A 16,682-nucleotide genomic window follows, 5' to 3' on the forward strand; every position below is an offset into this window, starting at 1 on the left:
CGTGATTGTTTTAAGAATAGACGTCACATGTTCTACCGTAGGATCCCCTTGCAACATCTTTTATTTTTTGGGAGTGTTCGGTTAGATCTTACCTTAGCTATATTAAATAACTATTTATTATAAAAGTTTATGCTAATAGAAAATAGTAAATCAAACATTTAATTAATACTTTAACAAGAAAAACTCAACATATAGAATATTTAATTGAAATTGAGAGTAAGCTGTCAAGGGTTAGAACTAATCACAATCTTTATTTTGATACCATATTAAATCGCTATTTATTCTAAAAGTTTGGGATAATAGAAAAATGTGAATTTAATCATTTATTTAATTAATACTTTAACAAGCCAAAGATCATAGGTTGACACCAGATGAACTTCGGAATGCATTTCAAAGGAAATAGAGAGGAACCGGTAAGTGCAATATAGGAGGGCATAATGGTCTTTTCAATTTTATAAAGACCATTTTACCCTCTTGTTTTGCCTAACGGTTCCTCTCCATTCCTTTCCATTTCCTTTGAAATGGAGAGGATCCTTTTGGATGAACTTCTACAAACTTCCAAGCAGGGTTGAGGCTTCCTCTTGCAAAACCTTCCAAGCTGCAGTGACATGCCTCTCCTCTGTCAATGGAGCTCCTACAGCAAAACGTAGAATGTATTTGCCTGAAAGAACCTGCATCATATGGTCACAAGCAAGGAACTTAACTCATGCACTGACAATCATTACATGGAAGAAAAATAAGCAGAAAGTTAAAAAAAAAAAAAAAACCAATGAATATGAACATCAAAGGAAGAACAATCAGCTTACTGTGTGAGAAATGAAAATTTTCCCCATTGAGTTTACGACGTCTAATAGGTCATGGTTCAGTTTATTGCCGTGATCTTCATTGTTTTGAGACGACAGAAGGCGGAAACAAACTAATGAAAATATCCGAGGGGTAACAACCTGCACACATGAATTTGGTTGACAAATTCATAACAGTGTATGCAGAAATCACATAAGCCTATATAAAATGACATTGAACTTCTAAATTTCTAATGAGGAAAATATAACCAAACTCTGCTCCTATAATAACCCGATTGGGTGTTAATAATCTGGAGCAAAAGGATTTGAACCTTTGCATGCCGGTACCAAAATCTGATGCCTTATCACTTGGATATACTCCATATGGCCTTGTTTTGGACGTTAGAACGGGGAGAGAGGGAAGGGAGAAGCAGGGCTTGAAGAACGAGCCAAGCCATGCAAGTAAGCGGGGATATCGCAAGTAAGCAGCAAGGTTCTTATTGTCACAAAAAACCTCCCAGTGTGCTTATTATGGATTCTATGCAAAAAGATAATCCATCCATCCCACAGTAGATGAAAGTTACACATGGCACATATTTTCATGAACAAAGACTCTTTAAATTGGCTAAGAAATGTGGGATTAAATTTGAAAAGGCGTATATTCAAAGAAAAACTAAATGGATATATCTTTTATATCAGAATCTATTTTGGGACAATTGAAAAAGGAAAGCACATGATTTATGAACAAATAAGTTCATAAAGACTTCCATTACCTCAAATCTTGGGTCTTGAGCAACAAGCCCTTCAAAATGTTTTGCCAAGTTGATGTGGTTTCTTATGTAGCATTGCAGGTTTTCTATACCGTATAGTCGCAACACCATCCACAGTTTCAATGATCTGGAAGCCAGCATATAGAACAGTAAATACAAATATAACATGATTGGAACCATTAAGATGTTGTGTGTATGTGTGTGCACCCATGCGTGTGTTTAAATTATGAACTCCGAGAAAGAGATTGGACTAAAACTTATAGGCCAAATGAGGTTAGTCTTGGTTGGACTATTGCAATAATGATGAGTTAAAGGGCAGTTAAATTTGTTGTGCAAAAAATATAAATATCTTGAGCATATAATAAATGGAAAAATATGTTACACAGAAAATTGGATAAAAATTTCAGTAAAAACATTTTGTAGACTTTTTTTCCCTTATAGTTCTTCAACATATTAAAATCATTCAAGAGTAGTGAAGCAAAGAAATAAACAGTTAACCAGCCATCACTAACTAAATTATGCAAAGGTTAGATTATTATAAAGAAATATAGAAATAGTGCCTAACCAAAACATAGAAAATAAAAAATGGTTAAAGAGTTCCCTATAATGCCTTATATGCTATAAATAGGGTAGAGTATGCCAAAAACTTTTATTTCTCCCATTCTCAACCTTTCCATAAGAGGCCATTTCTAAGTGTTGTTCCCAGCAAAGCAGGGTAACAAGACTAACCTCTTAAATAATTGTTAAGATGAATAGCACATCAAGCAAAACAGAAATGTCTTTTCTGAGGCAAAATGTTCAAAGGCACACCTAAACCGACGTCCAAGAGGAATTTGCCAATCTTTGTAATCCACAACCATGTTTGCTTGAGAGGCCTGGAATATCAATTTGCAATATCAAATATAGAAGTTGTATAGCACAACAAACTCAAGATACTGAAATATTACAGTAACATTTAATCTCAAACACTGGCAATCTACCATCTAAAAGTGGCAATTGCTTACTCAAAGACCATATTCATTCAAAAACTAAAAAATGTGGTCTTCTTTCTGTTCACAAGAGTTGCACAAGAAAATATCAAGACCATGTAAGAAAAAACTTACTTTATTCTTCAGAAACTCTGGATTTGTAGACAGGGACTGAACCAAGGCATTTCTATCCTGTTGTCATGAAATTGACACAATCTATCATTATATATGAGAAAATATCAGATCAAAAAGAAGAAAAAATTAAATTAAATTTGATAGCATATGACATCTTTATAACAAAATTCATGAGACTAGCACCATCTAATTAGCAAAAGAGTTTAAAACCATTAGTTGACCAACTATAAATCAGCAAAAATATATTATGATAGGATTGTCCAAGTAACTAGGAGGTAAATCATTGTAAATCGATATAGCACTTTTTCTTATAGTCATGTTGAATTACCATATTATTAAAACAAATGTTATGCTATATCTTATGACTTTTTTTTTGGGAAAGGTAATTGGTTTGAGTGACAATACAATGGCTATAGTGAACAGCACAGATGACTTCTAAAGTCTTCCAGCGATCTCCCAAGGTAGTTGTACAGAGTACTTTCTACAAAAACCTATAAGAGAAAGATGAAACATTTTTACCCTAAAAAGGACTGTGGTAGCTGGCCAATAGAGAAGAACTACAGAAATACCTTTCGTGTATAGAGAATGCACACCCATTTCAACTGTGTCTGGGTTTTAGCATGCAAACACGTGTGTGTGAGAGAGAGGGAGCAAAATATTCAGGATATATCACTCAAAAACTACAGAAAGCAATTTACCAAATGCAAATGTACATTCACGAAATACATTCACATATACATATAGCGATAGCATAATGAACACAACAGAGAAATGAAGCATGGACTTCAGCTTTTAATGGAAACATGCGGACAAATATATGATGGCATACCTTAACCCAAAGCGCAGAACAATCAAAATTTGTTAGAAACCATTTATGTGCGTTCATATTAAAGGAGTCAGCTTCTTCAACACCATCAATATGGTGGCGGTACTCTGGACATATACAGGCACTTCCAGCATAAGCAGCATCCACGTGAAACCACATTCCATTACTCTGTGTCAAGAGGACATGCATTGAAAGCATTGTTAGATTGTCTAAATCTTCAATGTGTGTTAAATACATTTGCCATAAAATAAAGCATAACTAAGAGGCACTCTTCAGACTCTTTACACAAGTAAGAGTGAAACACAATTTCCTCCACAAGGTGTTAAAAATTGAAAAGACTCCATTTGGTTTGTTTTTCAAAAGAGAACATAAATAATATGTTCCTTGTATTCACAAACTTTGAAAGAAAATTTTAGTCAGGCAGAGTGGAAAATTTTAGTTCTTTCTTTTATTTACTTTTCTGATTTGTGAGAAGAATGGCAAACAGTTGAGAAAGAAAATTTTTCTCCCCTTTCTTTTCTTCAAAGGATAAAATGTTGGTGTATATATAAACAAGACAAAAATATTTCTCTAGTTTTAAATACTTTTAAATGATGCAATTATGACAAAACATTTCTAACTCTACTAATTTTAGGAAAACTTGATTAATTCTAGAGCATAAGAGGACGAAAACAAGCTTGCTATGCACGCTGTCATCAAAAGACAAATCATATATTTTTCGGTGGTTCTTCATTTGCACATAGATAGTTTTCCCTTTAAATCTAGTCCATGCCAAAATATCAGTATAGTCCATGCATTACACCATTGAGCCGTGCATTCTTATTCCCATATCCTGGTAATTATCTGTAGCAGCAAGGTAACCTCAATGCTTAAGTCTTAAAAAAAATGAACTAGTCAACAGCTGCAATGTTTGAAATAAATTCTACACTCGGTCCTACTTTAGATGCACATTGCAATTCTAACAAATGGTTCAAAGCAACTTAGCAACTCAATAAACCCACAGTGGGTCAATGGCACTAAACCCCTACAGCTATCCATTAAAAGTTCCAGTATGTGAATCTAAAAATATGATTTTCATAATACAACAAGTTATAATGCATTAACTACGCTTTCGTACCTCATGAAAACCAAATCTGGAACTGATTATTCCTAAATAATATCCAGATTAAGTTATGTTATAATCTTAATTACTGTAAAAATTGAGACTAATAGTAACTGGTACCAAACAAATCATCCTCCATTTGGAATTTGAATCACTTTACTTGGCCATGATAGCTTTCCATCAACAAAGTAAGCCACAAGGGGCTTAAATGACCTAATAGGTAAATCATGTACTTGGCATTTGAAGAGTCTGTTGACAATTTTTTGATTCATTGCCATTTTGAAAAGTCTTCTTGTTAGATGTCAGTTTGGGTACAGAAAGGAAGTTGATGTGGAAGGTGTCCCTCTGTGCCTCTTTATGAAGGCTTTGGAATTTAAGGAACACCAAAGCACAGGAAGACAAGGAATATCAAGTTTCTGACTACATTTCTTGGCCTATTTTGAAGGTATTTCTATGTGATTTTTTTATATAATCCTTTTTGTCAATTAGACTGGTAGCTTTGTAGTTAGGCTTAGTCTTGGAGTAGTCATCTCATGCCCCCTCCCTTTGCTTTTGTAAATAACTTTATTTATGGAAGAGGGTAACAACACTCAAATTATCACAATAGATCTATATAAGAAACTGATATAATGAGCAAAGCATCTCTCTTAGTTGGTTGTCTCATCAGTGCAGTAAAATGTGTTACCTTAGCAATCTTTGCAAGCAAAAGCAAAGGATCAACAGCTGTTGATGAAGTAGTACCAACCTGCAAGTATAAATGCAAACCTTCTTTAGTTAATTGAAGTTCTAACATTGCATTGTTTGAGGTAAAAGGAACCTATTCGTCTCCTGCCCTCTCCTTCCCAAAAGGATATAGAAAAAGATTCCAAGGATACAATGTTCCTCATATCCACAGAAAATAACATGAACAACAGTTCTTTTCTTGAATACAGGTGGTACATTATTTCCTAGTCTGAAAGGAAAAAAGAAAATAAAAAGCCTATCAAAGAGTGTGTTAGCCTCCAACCAAGATATGTAGATCAGTTGAGTAGCAGATCATTACTAAATTTAAGTACTAGATCATATAATTTCTATAAGTCAACCAATCATCATGACAAAAACTATTTTCTTTTCTTTTATGTCCAAACCTCTAAAAAATTGTCTAAGCTAACACATAACCTGATATTAGTATGCAACTGAAATTTGTGACAAAAATGAAGTCATGGATATTGTCAGAAGGAATCACGCAAATTATTATATCAATGACAGCTTAGATCTGAACAAGAATAAAGGAAACACTGCTTAATGGAATAATGATTTAAATCATGTTGATGGCACCAAAAGGAGAGAGGGTGCTCAAAAGTTGGTGTTAAGAAAACATACAGTATTCTTAACAATGAGTAACTCAAGCAGAGCATTGAAAAAAAATGATGATAAAAACAGCAGGAAACAAACTAACACCAAAAGTCTTCTGTTTCTTACAGTAGCACATAAGAAAAAGGGGATTAAACCATTGGAAATGTCATGTGCAATCGCTTCACCGAGTACATCAGGTGAGAGGGCATAGTTAATAGAAGAATCTGTTTTCAGCAACCTGCAATTTTCTGGGTGGATTCCTCCTATCTGTCATTAAACAATAAGCATTATAATCATAAAATAATGAATGACATTGTTAAAATAAACATAAATTCAAAACCCTAGCCAAGCAACATAAGAGAAAATTATTAATATAGAATACACCCATCATAGTTGCAACTCAAAAGTTATGTCTTCACAATGTCTCAAGGCTTATGCCTCAAGCACCTGTGGAAAACGACGATATAGGACAACATTGTCTTTGTTTCTGCCATGTGCTTAAGGCAATCATACAGCATAAAGAGCACTTTAATTTGGCAAATAAAAACACCATAGAAAGTTGTCCTTCTGTTGATAATATTATCAAGAAACTTTTCTCTACCATTCTTTTATTTCCTTTTGGTCTGACTATCTATAATTATTCAGTCACAAAACAAGTACAATTTTCTTTCATATCTATTTTACTTAATTTGTCTGAATCCAATAAAGGAGAAGATGGAGAGGATGGGAGCACATTCAGAAAGAAGGGGATCTGCTCAGCAGCGAACAAGCAATGAAGCGCCGATACACAGGGAGGATCCAAAGTGATGCGACAACAGAATTTGGCAGCAAAACCTGGGGGTGGGAGAGAGAGAAAGTGAGGGGGACAATGGTTGTTGCCATGTGTCCATTGCCAAATGCCTTGAAATACTAGCTACAGCCATCTATTTTGTTAGTATTGGCACCAAGTATCTGAAGAGCTTAAAGAAAATTGTACGATAATGAAAAGAGGAGAAAACACGCATTCTGTGGATGCACAGGAGGATAGCTAAACTACCCCTCTCAGCCAAAAAGACAAAAGGACAAAAGGAAAATGGGGTGACAGCTGATGATGATGCATGATCTTTATATAAATGAATTACACCTAGTAATGGATGCATCCATTACAAGTCATACAACATAAACATGGTTATATACCATCCAACAAATTTTATCATTATGTTTATGTTACAGGTTATAGCTTATGAATTCATGAATCATGCAAGTGTCTGGAAGCATCATCTGAATCTGCAAAAAAGAAGTTAAAAGAAAATGGATCATTTAGATACTTCTGCACATTTATAAAGCTACCTGGCAGGCTTTTTGTAGTGCAGAATGCGTTTGATCAGATGCATAAACCACAAGCTTCTCAAGGGCATTTTTGCCAACCCTCCGTAAAATCTTGTCACGAGCAGCCAATAGCACAACTAAAACAGCTTCACTTGCTGTGCCCTGTATCACTCCACCACCTTCGCCTACAACAAGATTCGCAATATTGTTTTGTTCACTTGGAACGATCCAATTTCATAAAATCAAAAACCCTTGAACGCCTAAGTTTGAGGATTACTTTAAACTTCCAAAGGCAGTCTAAATTCAATCTTAAAATAGAGCTAACCTCAATCCAACCCATTAAAATATTAGTCTAGCATATCTCTTCTCATTGATGTAAAAACATATCTTGACTTCTAATCACTAAAAAAAGAAAATAAAAGAAAAAAGTCATATATTCTGCAAAGTCAAATATCCTTTAATTTGGTTTACTCACTTAAGCTTGGTGTATATTCCTAATTCTGAGATTCATCTTCTACCGAAGCATTCAATTACCCGAGTTGCTCGGATGACCAATATACTACCCTTTCAGCAATCTTCATAATTCTAGTTTTGATAAAACACATTATTTCTCTCCACTCCAATACTTCCAATTATTCAATCTATAATGCATTTTTTTCCAAAGGAAATAAATTTCAAGTTCTCTGTCAATATTGGGAGACCTCACTGTTTCCTATTTGTCTATATCAAGCAAAATAGATACAGAACTCTGACTTGAGAAATCAAGAAGAAGAAGAAGAAGCGGGTACCTGCTGAAAGGAAATCATCCGGCAGTTTGAGCAATTTAGCAAGCCAATCCAGAACAGTCATTTCAAGCTCTGTTGCTGCAGGAGAAGTTATCCAACTGAAACCCACAATGTTAAGACCAGCACTGAGCATTTCTCCTAAGAATCCGGCGATGCTGCTATTAGAGGGATAATAGGCAAAGAAGTTTGGGCTTTGCCAATGGGTTACCCCAGGTAATATCTTTGCCCGAACGTCTACAATCACAGACAAGATTTTTCCATGGAAAATGTTTTTATCAAATTGAAGGGGGTGGGGGTTACAATTAGACAATTTAGCAAGACCTACATTGTATTCAACCCAACAAATAAGAATAATAAGCAACATACATATCATGCTAGAAGTTTCTTTTTAAATTGCTTTCCTATTAATCATGAAGTAACTAAAAAGAAAAGGTAGTTAAGAAACTTCACCATTAAATATATCTTCCAATGACTCAGGGTGATTAGGTGCAGAATCTGGTAAGATTCCACGAAGATAACCGGGCTGCATAGAAACACTGTATTCTTAATACCAAAGGAAGAAGTTCTATTAAATAGAAAATAAAATTAGACCACAAAATATAAAAGACTCAGCTAATATAACTGAACCATAAATTCCTCCCATAAATAAAATTTTAATGAATTGCACAACTATTTGCAAAATTATTGCTCATTAGTATTGTTATTATTGTCAAGTTACACACAACCTTGCCCCCACCCCCCCCTTCAAATTATTGAGGGAATAGGAAGTTCCATTTGAATAACAGTTCATTGGCAGCTCAACTCCCTTCTCACTCCCATACAATTGGACTGACGTGGCAGTGTCTAGCCCTTAGATTTTTTTTCTCTTTTAATATAGGCTGATCCAAGGGCTTATAAGCACTGCCACATCCGCCCAGTTATATGGGAATAGGATGAGAGTTGAGTATGTAACATGTAATATTACCCTTTCCAATACTCTCACGCAGAGAAAGAGAGATATTATGCCTTTCAAAGACGTGGGTCTTCTACATTGAAATCACTGATTATAATAAACTCATACCCTTATGTACGTAAAGAAAGAATCTGAGAGAGAGAGAGAGACTGTAAAGACCTCAACTTGGCTGAGAACTGGAAAATTCTCAATACTTTTGTAGTAATCAGCAATAAAATCCACCATCTTGTGTGCATGCTCTCTGAGTTGCTCAGCATCCATTGGCCTCAACCCACCATCCCTGTGCTCATCCCACATTGCAAAAAGCAACACCCATGAACCAAAATGACCAGATAAACATACTCAAACAAAGAAACCAACATCACAAAATAAAACCTTCAAACGAAAAGCAAGTAGACCAACAAACATAACCCAGAAACAACTAGAAACACCTGTTTACTTACATTGTTTTTGGTGGGTAAACGACTTAGAGTTTTGGGAAACGATCAGACCCCTCTAGGCCTCTACAGTTGGTAACTGAGGGGGAGGGGGAGATAGGCAGATGTGTCATGTGTGGACGTGGATCACACCCAAACGACAAATCTGCAGGCGGGAGTCGTCCACGCCATTAGTCTAATTTTGATATTAAATACTAAATAGTTTCGTTTAAAACAGTTCAAAGGAAATATTTTTGAAACCCATTTAAAATAATATCAAGTATTTATAAATATTTAAAACATACAATAAATTCTTAAAGTCATTAATAGTAATTTACTAATTTAGACAAATCTGATATTTCCTATACATTAATTTGGAGGAAATTTCTGTGTATATATATATAAACATTACTTTCGCTATCAAATAGTCACCTCCATTTATAAAATAAAATAAAAATAAATTAAAAAAAAAAGGATTTTTTTGTTTTTTGTTTTTTTTTTTTAATCTAAAAATTTAATGACATGTGACGTCAAATTTATGTTACATTAATATTATATAAAATAATAAAAACATATATAAAATAGTTATAAGATTATTATAAAATAAAAAATAAACAAATCATGACATGATACTTTGTGTAGAGATTATCATAGTTCACTTGTGGGATCAATTAAATCATATAAAATGTTTCTTTTAAAAATTTATGTGGTAGAATACTTAATTTTTACCATATAAATTAAAAATGTGGTAGAATACGTTAGAAACCCGCTCTTGATTTTTATTTTTATTTTGGCACTTTTTCACTTAGTTGGCAACCGGCTCTTGATTTTATTTTATTTTTAATTTTTTTTAACAAGGACTAATTGAAATTATCACATTAGTACAGTGGAATACTGGTCGAATAAAAGTGCCACTTCTAACCTTGTTCATGCAATGAGAATAAAAGTGCTGCTTCTAACCTTGTTCATGCAATGAGTACGTAAGCTTAACCATAAACAAATCTCGTAAATTCATGAGGATGGAAATTGGTCGCAATCTCCCATCTAGATTAGGATTGACATCCACAATAATTATTTGTCCACATTTTTGTATTGCTAGCAATTTGAATAAGTAATATGAGATTCACCTGCTCAAATAAATTTTAGATTGTTCAATCACTTAGTTGGATAAGTAATACCCATATGAATTTTCTCATATTAATTGTACGAATTGTTAAATAATTGCCATTAATTATCCTCTGTGTTCCAGCCTGCTTCTGATTATTACTAGAGATTTTCCACAATTTTTTTATTTTGTGAGTGAGATTTTCCACAATTGTTTGCCCAATTGGAGGAGTTGGCGGTTGAAGGAGATTCTCATTGCAGGGGCTCGGCCCATAACCCATACGTCCATAGTCCAAAGCGGAATTTAGTCAGGCGGACTGGAGCAGCCCGGCCCATGACCCATCCTCTCTCTTCCACCACAGCCAAGTCTCCATGGCGGTAGAACAAGGACGAAGAAGAAGAAGAAGAAGAAGAAGCGTAGCTGAGAAGCGAAGATGGAGGACGAGGCGGAGATGTACGATGGGATCAGAGCCCAGTTCCCTCTCTCATTCGGCAAGCAATCGAAGCCCCAAACCTCTCTTGAAGTCATTCACAGCGCCACTCGTCGCACCACCGCCACGAACCTTCCAGAAAACCCAAAACCCTCGTCCTCCATCGCCAACAAACCCACCGCCGACATCCCTTCTCTCTCCTCCTCCTCCCGAACCTGGCTCACCTCTCTCCGGCATCTGAAGCCCCCACTCCCTAAACCTAATTCTTCTGCCAACGGTGGGCCCGAGACCGATGAAGCTGAGTTGATTGGTCCACCTCGCCCGCCTCCGGCGGCCCAATTAGGCTCCGACGATGAGGAGGAAGTGATTGTTGGGCCTCCGAGGCCGCCGGCGGGCCAGCTGGACTCTGAGGACGAGGAGGAAGAGATGATTGGACCGCCAAGGCCGCCACCTGGGCCGAATGTGGACGAGTCTGGTTCGGACGATGACGATGACGAGGAAGAGGAGGAGGAGAATCAGTACCGGATTCCGCTGAGTAATGAGATTGTGCTCAAGGGGCACACCAAGGTATTGCTTTTCACCTCCCAATTCCTAGTTTCATGTTTCGATGACTCGCCCTTGTCGAAGTTACAATGAGTAGATTATGTTGAAATGGAAAATGAAATGAAGCTGTTTATGAAGCGTAACGCTATGAATTGGTGTTGAAAAAAAAATCCCGTTTCCAAATAACACATTTTGAAATTGCTGTTTTTTAAAATCACAATCCACATATCCAAACGGACCCTATGAATAGAGAGAAAAGAAAAAGGAGCAAATTAGAAGTTATAGCTTTGCATAAACTTTCAACAAAGTGATAAGCTACTGGTATATATAGTCTAAAGGCGAATTAAGTTGCAATTATGAAATGTTAACATTTAGATATTATGTGATTGTTGTTTTTGAGGAAGAAGCACACAATAGGGGTTATCTTTTAATATGGCTGAGTTTCAGATAAAATTTTGTTTGTGGCCGAGGGAGATAGCTTAGGCTATGTTTTTGCGAGAGCTCAAAGAATGAAATGTCTTTTAAATGTTCGGAGAACATAACTTATTGAAAGGCTATTGGACTTGAGGAAAAAACTTGAAACAAACTGAAGTTGTTCAAAGTTCAATGCTTTTAGATGATTTTGCTTGCATATGAAGCCGTGAGATGTAGTTAGCTTGGCATATAGCCGAAGAGAATGGAAGTTTGTGGCTGCAGAGAGCTTGTACTTTGTGAGAAAATATATTATAAATCTAGATTTTGTATGCACAGAATGTAATCTTAATAAGTTGATGTATCCTCATATCATTCCAAGAGAATCATACAAAATATACTGTTCGGTAAAGATATAGTGCCTGGAAGTAAATTTCATGCAGAAATAAATAATTTACTTATAAAAATGATGATTCAAAACTAGTCAAATGGAGAAAAACAACTCCTTTGAAAAGATATTATCTTGATTTGCAGTGTGCATCTTTCAATTTAGGCTGATGGCTCATATTGAGAACTTGTTCATGGTGATCTTTTGACAGGTTGTTTCAGCTCTTGCTGTTGATCCCTCTGGGTCTAGAGTTCTTTCCGGTAGTTATGACTATACAGTACGTATGTATGACTTTCAAGGGATGAATTCTCGTTTGGGATCATTTAGACAGCTGGAACCATCTGAAGGTCATCAAGTTCGTACTATTAGCTGGAGTCCAACAGCAGACCGTTTCTTGTGTGTGACTGGCTCAGCTCAAGCTAAGGTACTAGATACATCTTTTTTTTTTTGTGTCATTTGCCTAATGTTATAGAATATAAGGACACAACTCATGCCCATCTTCCTTGTCTTTCAGATTTATGACCGTGATGGACTTACTCTAGGTGAATTTATTAAGGGGGATATGTATATCCGTGATCTGAAGAACACCAAGGGCCACATATCTGGATTGACTTGTGGAGAGTGGCACCCTAAAAATAAGGAGACAATTTTAACATCGTCAGAGGATGGATCACTGCGTATATGGGATGTAAATGACTTCAAAAGTCAGAAGCAGGTTTGTCGTATTTTGTGACCTTAATAGGCTAAAACTGCAACTTGCCAAATGTGCTGGTGGAATTATGTGATGCATTCGTCATTGATCTCAACCTAAAAAGAAAATTGGCTAGGACTTGCTTGATCTCTCTCTCTCTCTCATTTACTTGAAATGTTTTTGAGAAACATCTGGCCTTTAATTTCTCTTTCTCGTTAAAAGTGTTTTTTCTTGAATGCTTCTTATATACTAGGGTTACACCCCTCTGCTTTTTTAATGAAATGCATTACTTGTCGAAAAAAAAATCTGTCCTTTAATGATAATCACGTGTTGCACATTGGCAAGGTTGATTACCTTTAAATGAAATGCCTCCTTCAACCCCACTATATGTATCGAGTAAACTCAATGCTTCAATCATTCAATGGATAGGTCATAAAACCAAAGCTTGCGAGACCTGGAAGGGTTCCAGTCACCACGTGCACTTGGGATCGTGAAGGGAAATGCATTGCTGGTGGCATAGCAGATGGTTCTATACAGGTACTTGCAGTTGTTGTCCTGATATCTCTGTGCCTATTGATTGCAATAGGGGAGAAAATCTCTTGGCTCCTTTGATGTTCGCATATGCTAACTGATCTTTTTTGTGTGGCTCTTGGACATAATGAACTTTGCATCAGCTTTTTCTCACATTGGTGCTTTTTGTTGTTTTTAACAGATATGGAACCTTAAGCCTGGATGGGGAAGCAGGCCAGACATATATGTTGAAAAAAGTCATTCAGAGGAAATTACTAGTCTTAAGTTCTCTAGCGATGGACGAATTTTATTGTCAAGAAGCTCTGATGATTCACTAAAGGTGATAATAAATGTGTTCAGAGGCCATTGTTGTTCAGTTTACATTGAATATGTACCTAATCTTCATTTGTCTAGCTTGTTTTTTCCTTGTAATTTATGAAATATGCATGTCAGGTTTGGGATTTGCGCCAAATGAAAGAGCCGCTCAAGGTGTTTGTAGATCTTCCAAACCACTATGCCCAAACTAATATAGCTTTCAGTCCAGATGAACAACTATTCTTAACTGGAACATCTGTTGAAAGGGAGAGCACAACCGGAGGTTTGCTATGCTTTTTTGATCGAGCCAAGCTTGAACTTGTTTCAAGAGTTGGGATATCCCCTACTTGTAGTGTTGTGCAGTGTGCTTGGCACCCAAAGCTCAATCAGGTAAACATCATATAACATGCTTTTTAGTCCGAAAATCATTATATAATCATCTTTGTTCTTACATGCAGTACAACAGCATGATAATGGATCATACTCATATGTGTCTCACAAATTTTACAACACTTCTGAGTGAGAAAACATACTTATTTCATGCATGCTTTTCTTTGTTTCTGCAGATCTTTGCAACATCTGGGGACAAAAGCCAAGGAGGCACTCACATATTATATGATCCAACCCTCAGCGAGAGAGGGGCTCTTGTCTGTGTTGCACGTGCTCCAAGGAAAAAATCTGTTGATGATTTTGAGGCAAAACCTGTGGTTCACAACCCTCATGCTCTACCTTTATTTAGAGATCAGCCAAGTCGAAAGCGTCAACGGGAGAAAGAATTGAAGGATCCTAGGAAGTCCCACAAGCCTGAACTCCCCATGACAGGACCAGGTTTTGGTGGAAGAGTTGGTACAAGTGCAGGCAGCTTATTGACCCAATATCTTCTTAAGGTATTGTGTTAGCCCTCTAGAACGCTCCTTTTCTTGTCCCTTTTTTTTTCATCCTTGATGTTTCCATACTTTAAAAACGAACTAGTGGAGAGACTTATTTGATTTCAATTGCAGCAAGGTGGTATGATCAAGGAGACATGGATGGATGAAGATCCAAGAGAAGCTATACTAAAGTTTGCTGATGCTGCAGCAAAAGATCCGAAGTACATTGCTCCAGCATATGCAGAAACCCAACCTGAACCCGTCTTCGCAAAATCAGACTCTGAGGATGAAGAGAAATGATCTGATTCTGGCTCATGATAGCTGCCATTAGGAGGGGAAAGCTGCTGCTTAAATAGAACAAAGAAAATTAAGGCCAGTTGAAGTGGAAAATGTAAGTCCCTTAGGCTTTAGCCATATACTTTTTCCAACCTTCCAACCTCCCCACCCTCTTCCCCTTCTTTGAAATGTTGTCGCAGCCATAGAAGGAGTTTGAAATTGGCTCACATGGAACTGAGCTGTGTCCCTACCCTTCGACCTTGATGGCTCCGTATGAATATGACAGGATTACCCGTATAAAACTTGACTTCGATAGTGTCTGATCAAATTAGAATAACAATTTTGCTATAGCTTTCTCGAAGAAACAAGATAATATTGTAGCCTTGTTGTACAAGTATTTGTATAGTAAGTACCCTAATTTTATTTTCTTGTGGTGCGTGTCTATGCTCGATATTTAAACTTTCTCAACTACCTAATAGAGGGTTACACTGTACAATCGTAAAAGGACAAACTTTTCTTCCAAACTGAGTTGGAGGAAGTTAGAAAACTCTACCGGTCGTAAAATGTTGAGGGCAACAGTTGAAATAGTAAAATGATTTGCCTTTGGCTAATTTTACCCGATTTGGATTGGTATCTGGTAGATTATCTGGCATCTAGTGGTCAGTCCTAAGATCCAATCAACTTCTATTTTGTTTAATGATGCTGAAAGAAACACAATTAGATGATATTTTCTCTTCAGAAAATAAGGAAGAAGAAAACAAAATGATTTGAAAAGAACGAAGTTACTCTTAAAGGGATAAGCCAATTGAAATTTTTGGCGGCTGCTGTAGGCAATATCGGTGAATAAGTTCTTGTAAATAAGTAAGCTACAGGATGAATCTGAAACCACTTGATGAGAAGGATTTTTTGGTGAGTGATGAGTGTTTTTGGGTAGATTCTACACTTGAGAAAATGTAGAATTAAGCAATTCTTTTGTCAAAATATTCCTATAAGAATGTGTGAAAAGTTTTTGAAAGTATTTTGTGTTTAAGTTGTCTTTGCGCACGCCATTCCAGTTCTTGCAGCTTAGGCGTGGAGGTTGGAAATTTGGCAAGTAGCAAATTTAAAGCTTCTTAAAATTGTGCTCCTAAAACACAACATTGAAAGCAACTCCCAATGGATTTATATTTGAAAGAAGCTTTCAGAGTTTCAGCTCTTTTAAAATCTAGAAACCCATAAACAACTTCGAAAGTACCTCCAGTATTAGCAATTGATCTATTATGAAATTCACTTCTTATGCAATGCAATGAGAGCTCTAAATTGGCATCAAGACAGTGCCCTACTCAATGGCACATTGAGTGCACATTTAACGATAAGTAATGTTATATGCTATACTTTCATTTCATTAGGCTGACATGATAGTGCCTATTAGCCTCTAAAGGCTGATGAGCACTGCTACATTAGTCAAGTGAGATGAGAGTAAAATGAGAGTGTAGTATATAGCATTTCTCTTTAACAATATTAATGTAAGATGCATAAAATCATTTTATTGGTAAAATGAGAAGATGGTTAAGCCATACATGATACATACACACCCATAAGACGAAGAATTTTTTGGCATTTAATATTGTTCAATCAGTTCTATTCCTTGATGGGGGCAAAGGATATTATAACTCAATGGTAGAGTATCACTCTGGCATGGTGGAAATCACAGTAAGTTCGAACCTGATTATCCCTAAACTCAATGTAAATTTTTATATTTTGACTTGCTCTTCTGTTGTGATCG

At 36.2% G+C, this 16,682-nt stretch overlaps 2 protein-coding genes across 4 annotated transcripts; one reads left to right on the forward strand and one right to left on the reverse strand.

Annotated features, from left to right (window-relative positions):
• Positions 1-229: 229 nt before the first annotated feature.
• Positions 230-9,539, reverse strand: LOC132166494 (tyrosine decarboxylase 2-like). Of its 3 annotated transcripts, XM_059577317.1 has the most exons (13): positions 9,407-9,537; positions 9,123-9,243; positions 8,462-8,534; positions 8,015-8,245; positions 7,248-7,411; positions 6,045-6,185; positions 5,269-5,328; positions 3,485-3,649; positions 2,656-2,712; positions 2,363-2,427; positions 1,556-1,679; positions 807-944; positions 230-671 (listed from the first exon to the last, which is right to left on the reverse strand). In XM_059577317.1, coding segments are annotated over exons 1-13 (1,464 nt in total). In that variant the 5' UTR covers positions 9,409-9,537; the 3' UTR covers positions 230-548. The 3 variants fall into 3 exon arrangements, with proteins under 3 accessions (XP_059433300.1, XP_059433301.1, XP_059433299.1); XM_059577318.1 differs by lacking the exon at positions 807-944 and having other exon boundaries at positions 9,407-9,539; XM_059577316.1 differs by lacking the exon at positions 9,407-9,537 and having other exon boundaries at positions 9,123-9,275.
• Positions 9,540-10,852: 1,313 nt separating this feature from the next.
• On the forward strand, positions 10,853-15,346 carry LOC132166438 (uncharacterized). Its single transcript, XM_059577254.1, has 8 exons — positions 10,853-11,481; positions 12,468-12,680; positions 12,771-12,971; positions 13,377-13,484; positions 13,660-13,797; positions 13,911-14,162; positions 14,339-14,659; positions 14,774-15,346. Exons 1-8 carry the CDS (start codon positions 10,918-10,920, stop codon positions 14,939-14,941), a joined length of 1,965 nt encoding a protein of 654 aa, XP_059433237.1. The 5' UTR covers positions 10,853-10,917; the 3' UTR covers positions 14,942-15,346.
• The last annotated feature ends 1,336 nt before the right edge of the window (positions 15,347-16,682 follow it).

The sequence above is a fragment of the Corylus avellana genome, chromosome ca11 (assembly GCF_901000735.1).
Source record: "Corylus avellana chromosome ca11, CavTom2PMs-1.0".
Lineage (NCBI taxonomy): Eukaryota > Viridiplantae > Streptophyta > Magnoliopsida > Fagales > Betulaceae > Corylus > Corylus avellana.

What these genes read in the sequence shown, in the direction of transcription:
- LOC132166494 (XM_059577316.1), bottom strand. Translation starts at nt 9,260, where the DNA reads ATGTGGGATGAGCACAGGGATGGTGGGTTGAGGCCAATGGATGCTGAG. An exon ending in TGCTTGCAAAGATTGCTAAG is followed by an intron (nt 3,650 to 5,268) that starts GTAACACATTTT and finishes CTCTTGACACAG; the next exon opens with AGTAATGGAATGTGGTTTCA. An exon ending in AAATTTTCATTTCTCACACA is followed by an intron (nt 672 to 806) that starts GTAAGCTGATTG and finishes CATATGATGCAG; the next exon opens with GTTCTTTCAGGCAAATACAT.
- LOC132166438 (XM_059577254.1), top strand. Translation starts at nt 10,918, where the DNA reads ATGGAGGACGAGGCGGAGATGTACGATGGGATCAGAGCCCAGTTCCCT. An exon ending in CTGGCTCAGCTCAAGCTAAG is followed by an intron (nt 12,681 to 12,770) that starts GTACTAGATACA and finishes CTTGTCTTTCAG; the next exon opens with ATTTATGACCGTGATGGACT. An exon ending in TGACCCAATATCTTCTTAAG is followed by an intron (nt 14,660 to 14,773) that starts GTATTGTGTTAG and finishes TTTCAATTGCAG; the next exon opens with CAAGGTGGTATGATCAAGGA.